The sequence below is a fragment of the Phyllobates terribilis genome, unplaced genomic scaffold (assembly GCF_046119375.1).
Source record: "Phyllobates terribilis strain yellow unplaced genomic scaffold, ASM4611937v1 Scaffold_9__5_contigs__length_417890890, whole genome shotgun sequence".
In the NCBI taxonomy this organism is placed as follows: domain Eukaryota; kingdom Metazoa; phylum Chordata; class Amphibia; order Anura; family Dendrobatidae; genus Phyllobates; species Phyllobates terribilis.
This window is the reverse complement of record NW_027362769.1, coordinates 221087670-221104159: the sequence shown is the minus strand read 5'-3', so window position 1 is coordinate 221104159 and position 16490 is coordinate 221087670. Positions and strand designations below refer to the sequence as shown.

Genomic DNA, 16490 nt, shown 5'->3' with positions numbered 1-16490 from the left:
CTAGGTGCGCGTGTGCCCCTAGTAACCCGATGTTTACCATGGTTACCAGCCTGCTCCTGCTTCAGCAGGCTGGTAACCAGGAGCAGGACATCGTGGAAAGATTCTTTCCACGATGTCGCTGCTCCCCTGATCGTTGGTGAGCCTGCCTGTTTGACAGCTCACCAGCGACCACATAGCGACGCAGCAACGATCCCTGACAGGTCGTATCGTTGTCGGGATTGTTGCAGCGTCGCTAAGTGTGTCGGGGCCTTAAATCTGCTCTCTTGGCAGTAAACAAACAAAAAAAAAAACGCTTTGTCAAAATGCCCGTTTTGAGGGTTCTCGCCGTTTTTTGTGGCATTATTCTCACGTTTTTTGCAGCTTTGTTTGGGTGTGTGCTTTGTGTAAAGTACATATTTAATAAAGTTACTTTTATTCACGAAAAATGCTTCAAAAAGGCCGCAAAAAAAAATAAAAAAATTTGCTGCCTTTTCTTACAGGGTCTTTTCACTTTCTGCAAAAACGCTGAAAGAACCAACATGCTGCAGATTTAGAAAAAAGCTCCAGTTCTCCAATTCCGCCAGGAAAAAAAAAACAATCGTGTGCACGAGATTTCTGAAATCTCATCGCTTTTGCTGCTACTGTAAAAAGACTATTTAATTTGCATAAAACAAAATCAGCAAAAAAATGCTGCAAAAAAGCTGCATGTGAACACCTGATGAAGCATTTGTGAATCGTGCATTGGGTGTTTGGTGGGTGTGCCTGTTACTACTTTGTGTACTTTTTTCATGAACCTCATTTGACTTAAAGGGGTATTCCCATCTCCAAGATCCTGTCCCAATATATAGTATAATATAATATAGTAAGGGTGATAATAATATTAGCAAATACCTCCAATTAGAAATGTAGTATAGTTCTTCTGATTCGCTATGTAGCTTACCCCATGTGCAGGACATTGCAGTAGCTTAGGTATACATGGTTATGAACACATATAGTTAGTTAGCGGTTAGTGGTCTTAACCATGGATGCCTAAGATAATGCAATGTACTGCACAAGGGGTAAGCAACATAGCGAATCAGAAGAACTATACTACATTTCTAATTGGAGGTATTTGCTAATATTATTATTACTACTACACCTTCTACATATTGGGATAGTATCTTGGAGATGGGAATATCCCTTTATTGTTTGGGAATTACTCTGTCTGATACTCTAATCTTAATCATTGTATGGGTATATATAGGTTGATACCACTCCTTATTGATTATTATATACTCTACAGTATACCTTTAAAGCTGAATATATTTGTTAAATGAATGGTGCCTTTTTACTATTGGGGTTCCCTTATTGGCTCACCCACCAATTTGTCCTTTTGTTTGTTTTGTTGGAAATTTATATATGTCTTTTTAAATTTTTAATGCTTAATAAAACCAATTTTTTTTTAAACTGATAAATATTATTTTGCTTTGGTTTTCTCATTACGAAGTGCCTTTTGGGTCATCATATCCTTTCCAGGGTTGCAATTTTTTGTATCTAAATATAGCCTTAACAAGAGTTTTTCTAATTTACGAAGGTTACCCAATAGAAACAGGAATACTCTTCTGGAGGGCAGGGGATTGCGGCACAAGTTGAATGTTCGGGGATTTCTTCAGAGTTAATTTGAAGCACAAATCAAAGCACAACAATGATCCGACGGTGATCTTCCATAATAGGATGGCGACTTTTCGTCACATTTCCAGCAGTTTGAGTGGTTGAAGGACGTCAAGAACGAAGTTAATCGTCAATTGACATTTCACCTCCTTTAAAATGGGAGATCCACTCACAAACTTGTGTATTAGTCATCGAGGCTTCCTCGTAGGCTGTTTGTAGCATAACAAATATTTCTGATGCTTATTTTTCCCAAAAGGACACACAACGTCATAGCCGCACGTTGTTCATGTGAATCAGCTAACACAAATAAATCACTGGAGATTTCCCCGTATTTCCCCTATGATAGCTGAAATACGGACACAGAAAGAATCCGCAAATATACACATAGTGGCGGACGGCTGTAAGGCTGCACTACAAGCCCCCTGCCCTCCAGAAGAGGATATTTGTTCCTTTTGGGTAGTCCCTTGTATTTCCCAAACCCAAATTTACTGTTCCGCACTTCTTCAGCCATAAATAAAAACATTAATTTTCAAATGTAGCGAATAGATCAGCTCCATTTTTATATAATTATTAATAAACAAATTTATTTATAAAATCTGCTGCCAAAAAATACACTGATTTCATAGATGTGTCACTTATTAGGCTGTGTACTGTTTCAATAAAATTAGTGTTTTATCAATGCCAGGACTACAGCTCAGGTGAGCACTGGTCCGGCCACGCCCCCTCCTCACTGTCAATATACAATGTACACAGAGAGCTGTGATGTGGGTGGGGGCAGCTCTATGAGCTCCGCTATATACTACATCTAAAAACTCTGATTGTGTCACAACTGCTGCACCAAGTAAACTAAGTGACACATCGCTGGAATCTGGGTCTCTTTTCCTAGATTATGCTGCTGTCAGATGAGATTGCAAAAACCCGGAGAAATATTCCCTTTAAGTTCAAAAGGGAGGGAAAAATCTACATTATAGCCAGATTGTTGCGTATTTTGCTGCAGATCACTGGCAAATCTTCAGTTTAATTTGCAACTACTTCATTTCCTTAAGGTTTTTGAAGATTAGCAGTGGAGTTTTTTTGCAGCAAATTTACAATGTGTTAACTTAACTATAGGGTGAAGAATTTACTGTGGGTTTAGACTCCAGGTAATATCATGGAGACTTATGTTAACAAAAATAAAGCTGTCTCGCTCAGGCTTTGTAGCAGTTCATGCACGAATGCAGATGCTACAATTGACTTCCAAAACTCAGGAGGCAACACTGAAGAAGTAGTTATGGAAATGTTTCCCCATGTATCTGCGCTAGATATCAGGAGCAGCGAAGCGTGATGTACACTACAGGCACAACACTCATCAGCATCAACACCTTATTTCTGCTGAAAAATGAACAGAAGGCCAAAATAAGCCTGCAGGAAATTCCTCCCGGAAAATGTGCTCTTACAGTGGAAAATTAGAAAAAGATTCAGTAGCAAAAATGTTTTAAGTGTTTATTGCACTGCTTAAAAATGTCGATTGCTATTCATTTAGTGAACGATTAAGACTAAATGGTTAACAAATAAAAAATAGGAAATTGCCAAAAACGGGATGTGATCACTTGTTTTGCAATCCGAAGTCTCAGACCCTCTAACAGGTGACAAAATAATAGTCTAAATCCAATGGACCCCATTAAAAGACGTCTCAGTGGATTTTGCTATGTAAATCGAGAGCACCATAGTATAGGAGTAGAGACCCTGATTACAGCAATGTGTCACATACTAGGCTGTGTGCTGCTTTTAAAATAAAGTCAGTGTTTTATCAGCAGGAGATTATCACTACAGGACTAGGTGTCTCGTGCTTCCTAGTCCTTCTGCTCTGGGTAACCCCGCCCTCGCCACTGATAAGTAGATTTTTGTCAATATATAGTGTACACTGCTGCCAATCAGTGATGTGGGTGGGATTATACAGAGCTCAGCACTCCGAGCACTGATAGGTCTGCAGCAGAGAAAACAGGGATTGCAATAAAACGACAACATGCAGACAAGCAAGTGACATAACGCTGGAATCTGGGTATCTGCCCCTGAATCATGCTGCTCTTATATAACACAGCAAAAACTTGCTAACAGATTCCCTTTAAAAGGCTCGTCCTAAGTTAGCAAGTAACGTATCCATCTATAGGCAATAACTTGCTAGTCGCTAGGGGTCCCACTGCTGGGAACGTCACCGATCCCTAGACAATCTGAATGAAGTGATGGGTACAATTGCATCTTGCAGCTCCTTTCATTCTCTATGGGACTTCCAGATATAGCCGACTGCTGTGCAATGTGTCACATAGCCAATGAAAGGAGCCGTGGCATGCATGTGTGGCTGTGCTCCATTTACACTGGGCACTTCAGAGTCCAGTTTTCATGACTGGTGTTAATCCCAGTGGTGGAGACCCAAGCAATCAGCAAGATACACCTATCCTGTGGATAGATGAGAACCTGCTAAAGGGGGACACCTCCTATAAAGGGAACCTGACAGTGGATTCATCCTGATGGAACTACGGGCTGCATGGATCAGAAATTGGGTCCGTTTTTGCAGCCAGGTATGAATCACTCTGAAACAGCCAGGGCTTCCAGATTCTGAACCCCCACTTCACCTCCTTTCATAAAAAGTAAAAAAAAAGTTGCTGTCATGGATGATCCTGGAAATTGATATTAAAAAATGTTCTAATATAGGTCTATTACTGCTGCAGGAGCTTAGTAAGAACACTAGAAATGAACATACGGTCAATTAATATTGTGCAGTTAGCAAGGCAGAATAATGAAGCATTTATTCCACTTCTCCTTTTATACTGAGCATTAAACAGCTAATAAGACATGACAAGTTTTATGTAAGATGTTCTGGAGAATTCCAGAGAAAGCGGGAGCGGTTGTGCTTCACTATTAGTACCGTCCTCTCTAAGACACATTATAAACTCTGCACACAAGAAATTCTAAAGAAAGGTAGCTCTCATCTCCCATACAAAAAGAAAGATTGTGCACCCCTGTTAATTTGTATTTTATCTCAAAGACATGTTTGATAAGTATTAGGATAGGTAGTACCCATCAGAGAAAAGGCACCTTGCCATGGTTGATGGGCACACATGAATTGGCCAATTTATGTGCTAAGAACCTTCATTTTTGTAAGTACATTCTATTTAACAACAATGCAGTTTAGATCTCATGCACTTAGTGTTTGCATATACCTTGGCCCTTACAGAGTGCTGCTGTGTTCCTTTTTTTGATAACTCAAGAGACAGATTTAAAGGAGGGCAATAATAGGAAGACATTGAAATCTAAGCCAATGAATGTAAACTGAGACGTCAGTTTTAGTTTAAGGTGGTATCCGGCCTTAGGCTACAAGTCTGCAGTCATGCAGTGATTGCAGACTTGTGAATCCTCACATCACATGTACTGCATGCTGTCAGGATTCTCCAGCGCGATTTCCATACATGCGGTCACGTACCGACTAGACATGTGGGGCATCACTCAATACAAATGTATTGAGAGAGGCCGGACACGTCTAGTTGGAATATGGCCGGAAGTATGCAAATTGTATACTTGCGGTCACATGACCTCTCTCTCTCTCTCTCTGGGTGCTGGAGAATCCTCACAGTGCGGCCAATGTGAGGATTCACAAGTCTGCTGTCACATAGAGCGACTGCAGACTTTTAGCTTCAGACTGAATAACCTCTTTAATACTTGTATTGCCCATGAAATAACAACTATGAAACATCCTTTCTTAGAATTCAAAATTCTTCTATTCCTCCTAGAAATGTAACAATACACTGACAACTGGGTGTCACCATTTCCCTAACCAATGAGGAGAGTCATTAATTATTACCAGTCAGTAAAAGGGGTTTTCCCACCTACAAAGTACATTTTAATCAATAGATTTGAAACAATAATAAGTTCCACAATTGGACATGTTTAAGAAAATGTTCCTGTGCTGAGATAATCTTATAAATGTGCCCCTGCTGTGTACTGTGTAATGGCTGTGTCTGACCGTGCAGAGCTACTCTAGTACAGCATGGCATTTTGTGAGTGTGAGGTGGTGAGGGGGGATATTTAGCAGACTTAACTTCATATATCTCTATAGATGCCCTATAAACGCGTACACCTTCAAAATAACCAAGATAAAAAAAATAGACCAGAGATGTACCGGCTATCAGAATCTGAAGCAATCTCCTTACGTCCCCCAAATCGAATTTGGCACTGTAAAAAAGGAAAAGGCAGAAAAATAATTCATCAAATTACTAGTGTTTTTCTGACAAAAAAAAATTATGCATGTCACAAGCTTTTCCTATCAGTGTCTGATCTTTGGTGGATTCAAGCACTGGAATCTCTAGAAGAAAGGGGCTGCAGACAGTACCAGCATAAATGTAAGACTAAGACCATGATCACACTTGGTTTAACACCTTTTTCAGACACATTGGAGAGCTAATGCAGAAGAGAAAGACTAAAAAAATAAATCAGATTTACTTTAAGCATAAAAATATACTAAATTTACAAGAAATTAAAGTGACTGTCCAGACAGATCAAAAATCATACACAAGTCAAAAGCTATAGGGGATGATGATCCCGCTTGTTGTTTCCCCAAAGCTTCCTGATAAGCAACTTTTTAGCTTGGGACCAGTAAGACAGAGCTCTGCTCTGTGACTACAGTCTATCAACAGTGCCTACCGGGAGCCTGGAGTAGTCTCAGACACGCCCCCTGTGTCATCACTGGTCCAACCCTATGCAATTCTGTCTCCTGATTGGCTGATGGGTAGAATTACAAGTCCATGAGAGGTTTACCTTGAGTTCAGAGCAGATAGGATTACTAAACCATCACTGAAAAGAAGATGGACATAAGGCAACAGACTGAAGCAAATGAGCCCAAGTAGAGGTGATCCCGAAGGTTGAGTTTTTGGAGAGATCGTACACTATATTATTAGTAAGATTACTATACATTACAAGAATGCATGTTATATTGTACCTGTTTTACTGCGTCCAGTAGCCGCTCCATCAGAAACTGTCTTTTCAAGTCATTGTTCTGTATCCCTACAAGGAATGAAACATTAAGATCACTCATGTATGTAGTATAGATTTGTACTAGGTTGAAAATTGCTATACTTCCTTTAAGGGTATGTTCACATAGCGCTTGGGCCACATGTCGGAGCTTCCGTCTGAAGCCCCCAAAAATAGGATTAGGGCAGAACCTTCAATGGGGCCATTCACTATAATAGGCAGATAGAGTTACTTTGTACTCTTTTTGGCCTCCGTTTTGACAGTGTCCACCTTTTTGAGGTGGGCACCAAAGTTAGATTGACTGGTGTGAGATAAAACACTTACTAAAACTAGCAAAAGGGTTTGTTTGTGTCTCTTTTTCACTTTTATCCTCCACCTTCCTCCCATCTCTGTAGACCTCAATAGGTAGCCGTAATCTGATCACTCAGATACTTTTCAGAATGGACGATGAGTTGAGGAGGCAAGGTGTGAGGAGAAGTGGCTCATAAGTGGAGAAAGAAGATCTCTCTTTTCAGATATATTACAAAGTTTCTTATATTTCCTTTTACTGTTGACTGATGCAGTTTGTTAAAACAAGGGTTACCACTACTCCCATAATTTGTAACTGTAATCAAAGAGAATCTGATCTTTTTTTTTTTGCCAGATTTTTTTTCTTAGGAATTTTAAATGGTTGCTCACAGACTGGAAACTCAGGGACCTCATTCCTGTTATTTCAATTCCTGAATTATGCGTTAACTCTGCTATGCCTGATCTGGTTTGTAAACGTATCCACTGAATTGTAAAGTGCTGCGGAATATATGGTAAATAAAAAAATATTATAATTATTATATTGAAAAATGTTAAGGCTAAAAGGGGCTGTCCGGGCAAAATAAAACCTTGCCCAGGAAACTGGACGTGTAAAAAAGAAACTCAGTAATACCAGCACCCACCTGGATCCAGTGTAGGCTTTTCCATGCGGTGTATGGGGACAGGAAGCTTAGACATCACTGGACAACCAGTCACTGCACCGCTACACCTAGTAATTGTCTGCAGCGGTCAGGAGATTTTGATGACTATGGAGCGATCTGCACTGAATCCAGGTGGGAGCGGGTAGGTGACAATTATGGTTATTTTTTATACATCCTGCCCCCTTGGGAAAGCTTTGATTTTGCCCAGATAATCCCTTTAACCCATTTTTCCCCTTGGAGAAATGACTATCTAGAATAAAATCTCCAGGATAGGAGAATTATCTAAGTAGCCTTTTACCAGCAATATTGTTCAGCTTGATGAAAGGCCATTATATAAAGAGCCTAACACCTAATAATCACGTCTTATCCTCCTGCTAGCTGCAATGTGATTATTCAAGCGGAATCAACCTTGCAACCTTTCTCAGGGTATTTTTAAGATGCGTCTCTAAAATGGCCATCGGTAACCCATGTTTGCTTATTCTCAGGCCACATACACCTCTACCTTTTTATTTAGTGCAGTCTCCCGTGTGGTAACTTCTCATATACAAATGAGAAATCATTTTACATGACCGATGACCACCACAACAATAAGGAACCATGATGTCTCCAATCCGTCTCAGTATCTGGGTTCCCTTTTCATATCTATTAGTGAATATTTAAAAAGGGTTGTCTGGGCATATTATACTAATGACCTATCCTTAAGACAGATCATCAATATTAGACCAGTCGGGATCTGACACCCGGCATCTCCAGAAGCCGCCGGACGTAAACACTGAACGAAGGTGAACAGCACAGCTCCATCCAAAGTGTATTTCAGCTGCAAATGCAAAAACGATGTTTAGCTGCAAATATAGTGTTATTTTCTGCAGGTAAGAAGCATTCAAATTATATCTGGAAGAGCAGCTACAGGGAGAAAAGAAAACATATTCTCCCTGCAGCAGCTCTCTTCTAGTAATCGTGGTAGTGCAGAGAGCAGTCACAGTCACAACGAACTACACATGGTGTACGCTGTGATTACTCCCCGGCACATTGATTGACAACCTACTATGCAAGACATACTGTCAATTAATGTGTTAAGAGAGTGATTACAACGTGCTCATAGTATATAGTGAGCAGTGACTAACTGCTCCCTGCACCGCCCCATGACTAAAAGCGAGAGGCTGCAGGGAGAACAAAACGTAATTTTCTCCCTGCTGCCGCTGCTCCAGTAACAGGACTACCTGATTTCCCTGTAGCACCACCAGAGGAGAAATGAAGCATTACATGGTGCCCATTGGAATCACTAGCTTGTCTATGTAATATATAGAATGTATAGATGTGCTGTCAGGCATAAGAGACTATCTCTGTATCTGCCCCTTAAAGAGGTTGTCCCCTACTTTTACATTGATGACCTATCCTTAGGATAGATCATCAAAGTCTGATTGGCCGGGGTCCGACACCCGGTACCCCCACCCATCAGCTGTCATTGGTGTCGGTGGCAGCCGCCGGCGGCAGGAAGTACTCATTTGCCAATCTGTTCCGTCTACTTATATCACAACCAATAAATATAATTGGGTAGCTATATAGGAACATATCTGGTAACATACACAAAATCACTGTTCAAACCAAGAACAGGCACTCGGTGCACTCTTGCCATGGTCATCAGATTTGGATACCTTGCCACCTACTTGTTTTGGCATCGCTGCCCTTCTCTTCTTTGATCGACAGCTCTGGCTTAACAGGAGGTAGCACTAGTTGGAAAACAAGTACGTTGTAGATGAGAGAGTGCCCTAAACTTAGTGGCCATGTCAAGGGTGTGCCGAGTACCTGTGCTTGGTTTGAACAGTCAGTTTGTGCTGACTGACTTGCATAGGGCTCGCTCCCACTTGTGATTAAAATCGAAGAAATGCAATCCAATTAAAAATCGGATAGGCTTGTGTTCTCAATGGCGCTTTTTTTTCCTGCTCCGATCAGACGGAAAAAAAAAAAACACCGCATGCTGCGATTGCTTGCGGAATTCAGATCACAAGCACCCATATACGCCTATGGGTGCGTGTGAAACATCGCACGGCACTCGGATATCACCTGAGTGCAGTGTGATTCACGCTGACGCCGGCAACAAAGGTGATGGAGAAATTACTTTCTCTGTTTCTTCCACAGCTGTGCTGTGAATCGCTCATGCGAGAGGATCGGAGCACAGAGCACTGACACTCGGCTCACGATTGCAGCAGAGCAGGAGCCAAGTGTCATTACCATATCGTATGTGATTCACTGATGGGACTCCGGCCTTAGAGGGAACCTGTAAGTTGATAAAATGCTGCCCAAGACACAGGCAGTATCAATCAGAGCCAGGATGTAAAATTGCCGCTCAATATATTTTTATAGTTTAAAGACTACACGGAAGAGACAGAGGACCATGATCAGAGAAGAGATTAGTCCTGTGCGGGCCCGGCTGGCTTGTTCCCGCACTATTCTAGTTGACTGACAAGAGGTCTCACAATGTACACATATGGGGGAGATCTGTCAATCAATTAGATCCCTGTGGAAAGAAGTTAGCCGAGGGCGGATCCAAACTAGTCACATCTATTCCTAAGGTCCTCGGCTGGATCTTTAAACCATGTTTTCTCTGAAATACTGTAGTTTGGGCAGCATGAATGGACTGGCAGATTCCCTTTAAAGCTTCATTTTTATGCCTTAGAGCTCGACTCATGGGTTAGTTGTATCTACGGAGAGTGATCACTGGAATTGAGCGGCTGTTATGCTAACAATGCTGGTCAATATAATAGGAGGAAAATCCGCCTCAGTCAACGGAAGCACGAATCAAAGGGAAAAGATGTGAAAAGGGTTTAAGGGGGAAGGATCAGGAATTCTGCACAGCTCTGCTGAATCTTTAGTACTGAATCTTAGCAATTGATCACATAAAACAACAAAGTCAAAAGGCCGAGACTGTTATGATCTGCAACAAGTACTAAGGAAAGATAGGGGAAAGCTATCCCTACAGTAAGACTAAGCTGAATCCCTACGATGTAGAGGGCTGACTGTTCCTAGCGCACAGACCCGCCTTAGTCCTCGGCTAGTCTGAACGAAGACCTATAGCATAAGGGGAGGAGTCCCTAAAAGAACTAAGGACTGGGACAAAAAATGGGACACCTCCTAAACAGAGAAGTTGTTGCAGAACACAAAAAGACAAACTGACAAAAAGGTATTAGAGGTCCCAGAAGGAACAAGCGAACTGACAGAGAAAGGCACCGAAGCACCTGGCTAGCAAAACAGTCAAACAACATTGAAGTCCAGCAAAGCCAAAAGGGAGGAGCTGGAATATAAAGCCAGATGGTCACGTGACCGCAAAACACAAGATGGAAAAAACAAACAGGAGGGTTCTAACAGTACCCCCTCTTTTATGTAGGATCCTCAGGATCCTCCAGGCCCAGGCCTATCCGGAAACCTCTTGTGGAAAGCTTTAACAAGCCTAGGAGCAGAGACATCATCCGTCCTTACCCAGGAGTTGTCTTCGTGACCGAAACCCTTCCAGGAGACAAGATACTGTGATCTCCCTCTATACCATCTAGAATTCAAGATACGAGAAATTTCATATTCACCGTCTTCCACCACAGGAGGAACTGTGACAGTGGCATCCCTATCTGATACATCAGCCTTTTTCAACAAGGAAACATGAAACACAGGATTAATCTTCCAGGAAGTAGGGACATCCAACCTAACAGCAGACTTGTTAACAACCTGAAGAACTTTAAATGGACCCACAAACTTAGGACCCAGTTTTTTAGAGGGAATCCTCAACCGCAGGTTCTTTGAGGACAACCAAACCATGTCACCCACAGTAAACAAAACCTCCCTACGTTTCCTGTCAAAATACTTCTTGGACTTCTTGTTAGCCTCTTGAAGGCTGCAACGTACATTAGTCCAAACTCTCTCCAAATCACCGGAAAAATTCTCCTCCTTCAGTACCGCCGACCCCAATTTGGAGAACGAACCAAAAGACGGATGTCTCCCAGTACAACAAAAAAAAGGAGAACACCCAGCTGAGGAGGATGTATGATTGTTAACAGCAAATTCTGCGAGAGGCAGAAACTCAGACCACCCCTCTTGATTGTCCGCCACAAAACACAAAAACTGTTCAGCCTCCTGGTTCTTTCTTTCAGTCTGTCCATTAGACTCAGGATGATACCCAGACGAAAATGACAAATGGACTCCCAACCTGTCACAAAAAGCACGCCAAAAGCGAGCCACAAACTGAGGTCCTCTATCAGAAACAATATCCGTGGGAAAGTCCTGAAGCTTGACAATCTCCTTAACAAACGCCTTAGCGAGTGTCTTGGCGCAGGGCAACTTAATGAATGGAACCAAATGACACATCTTACTAAAACGGTCCACGACCACCCAGATGACAGTGAAACCATCGGACACAGGAAGATCAGTAATAAAATCCATTGTGAGATGCGTCCAAGGCGCACTAGGAACCTCCAGAGGGCAAAGCAACCCCGCAGCAGGAGTATGTGAAGCCTTTGACCTAGCACACACAGTACATTGACGCACCCACTAGATGACTTCTTTCTGCCATCCAGGCCACCAAACACTGCGACTGATAAGTCTCTTAGCCTCTGAAATTCCTGTATGACCTGCCAACCGAGACTCCTGACACTCCACAAACAAAACTCTCCTAAAGGCTCTAGGCATGAACAACCTCCCATGGGGAGTGTTAGATGGAGCATCACCTTGAGCTTTCAGAATCCCATTCTCCAAAACGGAGTCCAATGCCGCCACCACAACTCCTTTCTGTAAAATGCTCTCCTCCTCGGCACCGACCGTAGAAGAGAAGCGGCGAGATAAAGCATCGGCTTTAACATTCTTAGTACCAGGGATATAGGTAACAGAAAAATGAAACCCGAGAAAAAAAAAAGTGCCCACCTAGCTTGACGGGCATTCAAGCGCTTGGCAGCATCAAGATAGATCAAATTCTTATGATCTGTGAAAACCTGAATAGGAAATCTAGTGCCTTCCAAAAAATGACACCAATGTTCAAAAGCGAGTTTAATAGCCAGCAACTCCCGATTTCCAACATCATAATTCAGTTTGGTTTCCGAAATTTTTTTCGAAAAGAAGGTGCAAGGATGTACTCCACCCTTGTTCTCCGGAGACAAAACTGCCCCGACCCCCACCGATGAAGCATCGACCTCGACCAAAAAAGGCTTGGTCTCATCAGGCTGCATAAGGATAGGGGCAGAACTGAACCTCTCTTTGAGATTCTTAAACGCTTCAATGGCCTCAGTAGTCCACTGGGCCGTATTCGCACCTTTCCTGGTGAGATCGGTTAGAGGTTTAACAATTACAGAAAAATTCTTAATGAATTTCCTGTAATAATTGGCAAAACCCAAAAATCTCTGCATAGATTTCAAACCAAAAGGCCTAGGCCATTCCTGCACAGCCTGAACCTTCACCGGGTCCATCTGAAAGCCCTCGCTGGAGACAATGTAGCCCAAAAAACTAATTTTCTGCACAGCGAACTCACATTTCTCCAGCTTAGCAAAGAGTGAATTATCACTCCATAACTGCAAAACTTCACGTACACTCTGCCAATGGGACTTCAGATCTGGTGAATAAATCAAAATGTCATCCAAATACACAACCTCATTCTTACCAATCAAAGGTCTCAGGATGTCATTAATAAGGTTATGAAAAAATGCAGGTGCATTGGTAAGACTAAAAGGCATCACCAGATTCTCAAAATGACCTACCGGAGTGTTAAAGGCAGTTTTCCATTCATCAACCTCCTTCACTCGTAATAAATTGTATGCCCCCAGGAGATCAATTTTAGAGAACCACTTGGCCCCCACCAACTGGTTAAACAAGTCAGGAATTAATTGCAATGGGTAGGAATTGCGTACGGTAATCTTATTAATTTCACGAAAATCCAGACATAGACGTAAACCCCCGTCCTTTTTTTAACAAAGAAAAATCCAACTGCCACAGGCGACTTAGAAGGTCTAATGTGACCAGCACCCAGGCTAGTCTGTATGTACTTCTCCAAGGCCTTTCTTTCTGGAATAGTCAGATTAAACAAGCGACTCTTGGGAAGAGTAGCACCCGGAATAAACTCAATGGCGCAATCATAATCTCTATGAGGAGGTAAAACTTGGGACTCCTCCTCTGAAAAACCCTCCAAAAATCTTGAATCGGTACCAGTAATTCCCTTTTTTCCACAGCCGCAATGCGACCGTTACAGCATTTATCATAGCACTTCGGACTCCAAGACGTAATCACATTAGTAGACCAGTCCAGCAAAGGATTGTGCAGTTTTAACCAAGGCAATCCTAGAACAACTGGAGAGGGCAAATTATCCAAAACAACCAAGTCCAAAATTTCTTGGTGAAGTCCATTGATAGTGAGGGGAAATGCAGCAACCTTGTGAGTAATACATTTCAAGGGAGTGTTATCAATTGCAATCACAGAAATAGGTGATGACAAAGGTTTGGATTTCAATTTAAGGTTTTCCAAAAACCCTTTATCAATCACATTAAGTGTTGAACCACAATCCACAAATACCTGAAATTCAATCAAATTTTCCTGCAAAGTAGTACTCCCAGAAAAATAATACTCCTGCATGGCATCCTGCAGAGTCTCAGGTGTGGGGAATGCAATTAGCAGATCCTTAACCCTTTCACTCAGACAAGCAAGAAATAAACATTTTCAGCGCAGGATCATTCCATTTGACTTCTGAAGCCCATCTCCTGAAGTGTGAGCAATAATTTTCAACATCACCTGACCCCAGATTCAAACGCCTGAGTTCTGCCTCAGCAGATGAGATTCGATCAGGATCGTCATATAATAGCCCCATAGCAGAAAAAAATTCTTCTACAGACCTTAACCACGGATCATTAGGTTGGAGAGAAAAGGCCCACCCCTGTGGTTCATTGCGCAAAAGTGACATAAAACCAATGGGCTGTGATTCATTCCCAGAGGACCTTGGTCTCAAACGAAAATATAACAAGCATTTTTAAAGGAAAAAAAAAATCTTGCTGTTAACCATAAAAAACATCAGGCAGTCCTGCCTTGGGTTCCACAATATGCGCTCCAGAACAGCTACTCACTTGTTGCTGTAGCTCGGCCACCTCCAGAGACAATCCCTGCAAGCGTTGAGCCAAATCCTGGACGGACACCATACTGATCCCCGAATTTCTTTCCTTTTAGTTTTTTTGGGCTGGACTTACTGTTATGATCTGCAACAAGTACTAAGGAAAGATAGGGGAAAGCTGTCCCTACAGTAAAACTAAGCTGAATCCCTATGATGTAGCGGGCTGACTGTTCCTAGCGAACAGACCCGCCTTAGTCCTCGGCTAGTCTGATCGAAGACCTATAGCATAAGGGGAGGAGTCCCTAAAAGAACTAAGGACTGGGACAAAAAATGGACACCTCCTAAACAGAGAAGTTGTTGCAGAACACAAAAAGACAAACTGACAAAAAGGTATTAGAGGTCCCAGAAGGACCAAGCGAACTGACAGAGAAAGGCACCGAAGCACCTGGCAAGAGAGAAACAGTCAAACACTGAAGTCCAGCACAGCCAAAAGGGCGGAGCTGGAATATAAAGGCAGATGGTCACGTGACCGCAAAACACAAGATGGAAAAAACAAACAGGAGGGTTCTAACAGAGACAACAGGTCAAAAAGGTTTTCCTATTCTACCTGGTGTTTGTCAGACTAAAGCTATATCAAGATGAAATTTTCACTGAAATTGTAAGGCTACAATTGAAGCCAGAAATGCGGTTGGCTGAGGGTCTATAACTCCATCCACCTGCAGATGCCAATGAATTATTAATACAATTCTGAAACAAAATTATCATCTGCCGCTCTGTGGGCAGAGTTTCAGCCACGCGACCAACCATTCATCAGGTTTCATCCTAAAGCCGTTTTCACACTATGCATTCTCTATGTGTTTTTTGCAGCGATTGTCCTAAAAAATGTCAAAGTTGCAGTATTTTCAAAGAGTTTAGAAAATCTAAGCCAAAAAAACGCATCACAAATGCATTGTATGAACAATGCAAACGACTATACTTTTTATAACTCTACTGATTGATTTTAGCCACTGTGTAACACTACAATCCACAAGATTATAATTTCTGGTGCAAGTTATAGTTAATTTGTCAGGATGTGCATTATCACAACCCTACAGCTAAGTTACACCCAATTTTTAGGAAAGTGACGAACAGAAAAAGTTTAAAAAAAAAAAAAAAAGCAGCAAGTATGGTGTGCACCATAATAAACAACTTTTTTCCCCCAAATATATTCCTTAGGACTGCAGGGTTTGCTCCCTTCCCCAACAAAGAGATATAGTAAGGCAGACGGAGTCACCTTATATCCATCTGTCCAGTGTTTGTCTTTTTAGGCAGACAAGAAGGCACGGTCTACCAGACAGAAGTCCCTGAAGAAGACTCAAACGATATAATGTAATGTGCACATAGCCTTAGATTATCTGTTGGATAAAGAGTTCCTATCGCCAATTTGGGTCCACCCTTCTTATTTAATATAACAGTGGGCCGCCTCAGGTGGGGATTTTACTAAATATAATCCAGTATCTAAACTTCACAGAATTAGCCTGAGTATCCTGGAAAAGGCCCCAACTTTCAAGCAAAGTTGGGACCGAACTTCCAGCTTGCGGGATCACACAACTCTCCGCAGACGCTCTCGCGGTAAAAGAGGGAGATCTCGCTCTTTACTCCAGTCCAGTGCTGTCACATACTTTCTTAAACTGTCACTGGAAGGTAACTGCCCTAATTATTTTACCATTCGCCAACAGCTTAAAGGGAATCTGTCAGCAGGTTTTTGCTATCTGATCTGAGAGCAGCCTGATATAGGCAAAGAGAAACTGAATCCAACGATGTATCACTTAGTTTAATGGGTGCAGCCATTCTCACACAAT

At 42.0% G+C, this 16490-nt stretch overlaps 1 protein-coding gene across 2 annotated transcripts in view; it reads right to left on the bottom strand.

The window, feature by feature from the left end:
• SNX29 (sorting nexin 29) overlaps positions 1-16490 on the bottom strand; it is a 564851-nt gene that overhangs the window by 526342 nt on the left and 22019 nt on the right. For both annotated transcript variants that reach the window (XM_073647695.1, XM_073647696.1), the window contains exons 2-3: positions 6602-6666; positions 5786-5838 (exon numbers count right to left, since the gene is read on the bottom strand). In XM_073647695.1, coding sequence (XP_073503796.1) covers positions 5786-5838; positions 6602-6666 — 118 coding nt within the window. The remainder of the gene's footprint in view (positions 1-5785; positions 5839-6601; positions 6667-16490) is intronic.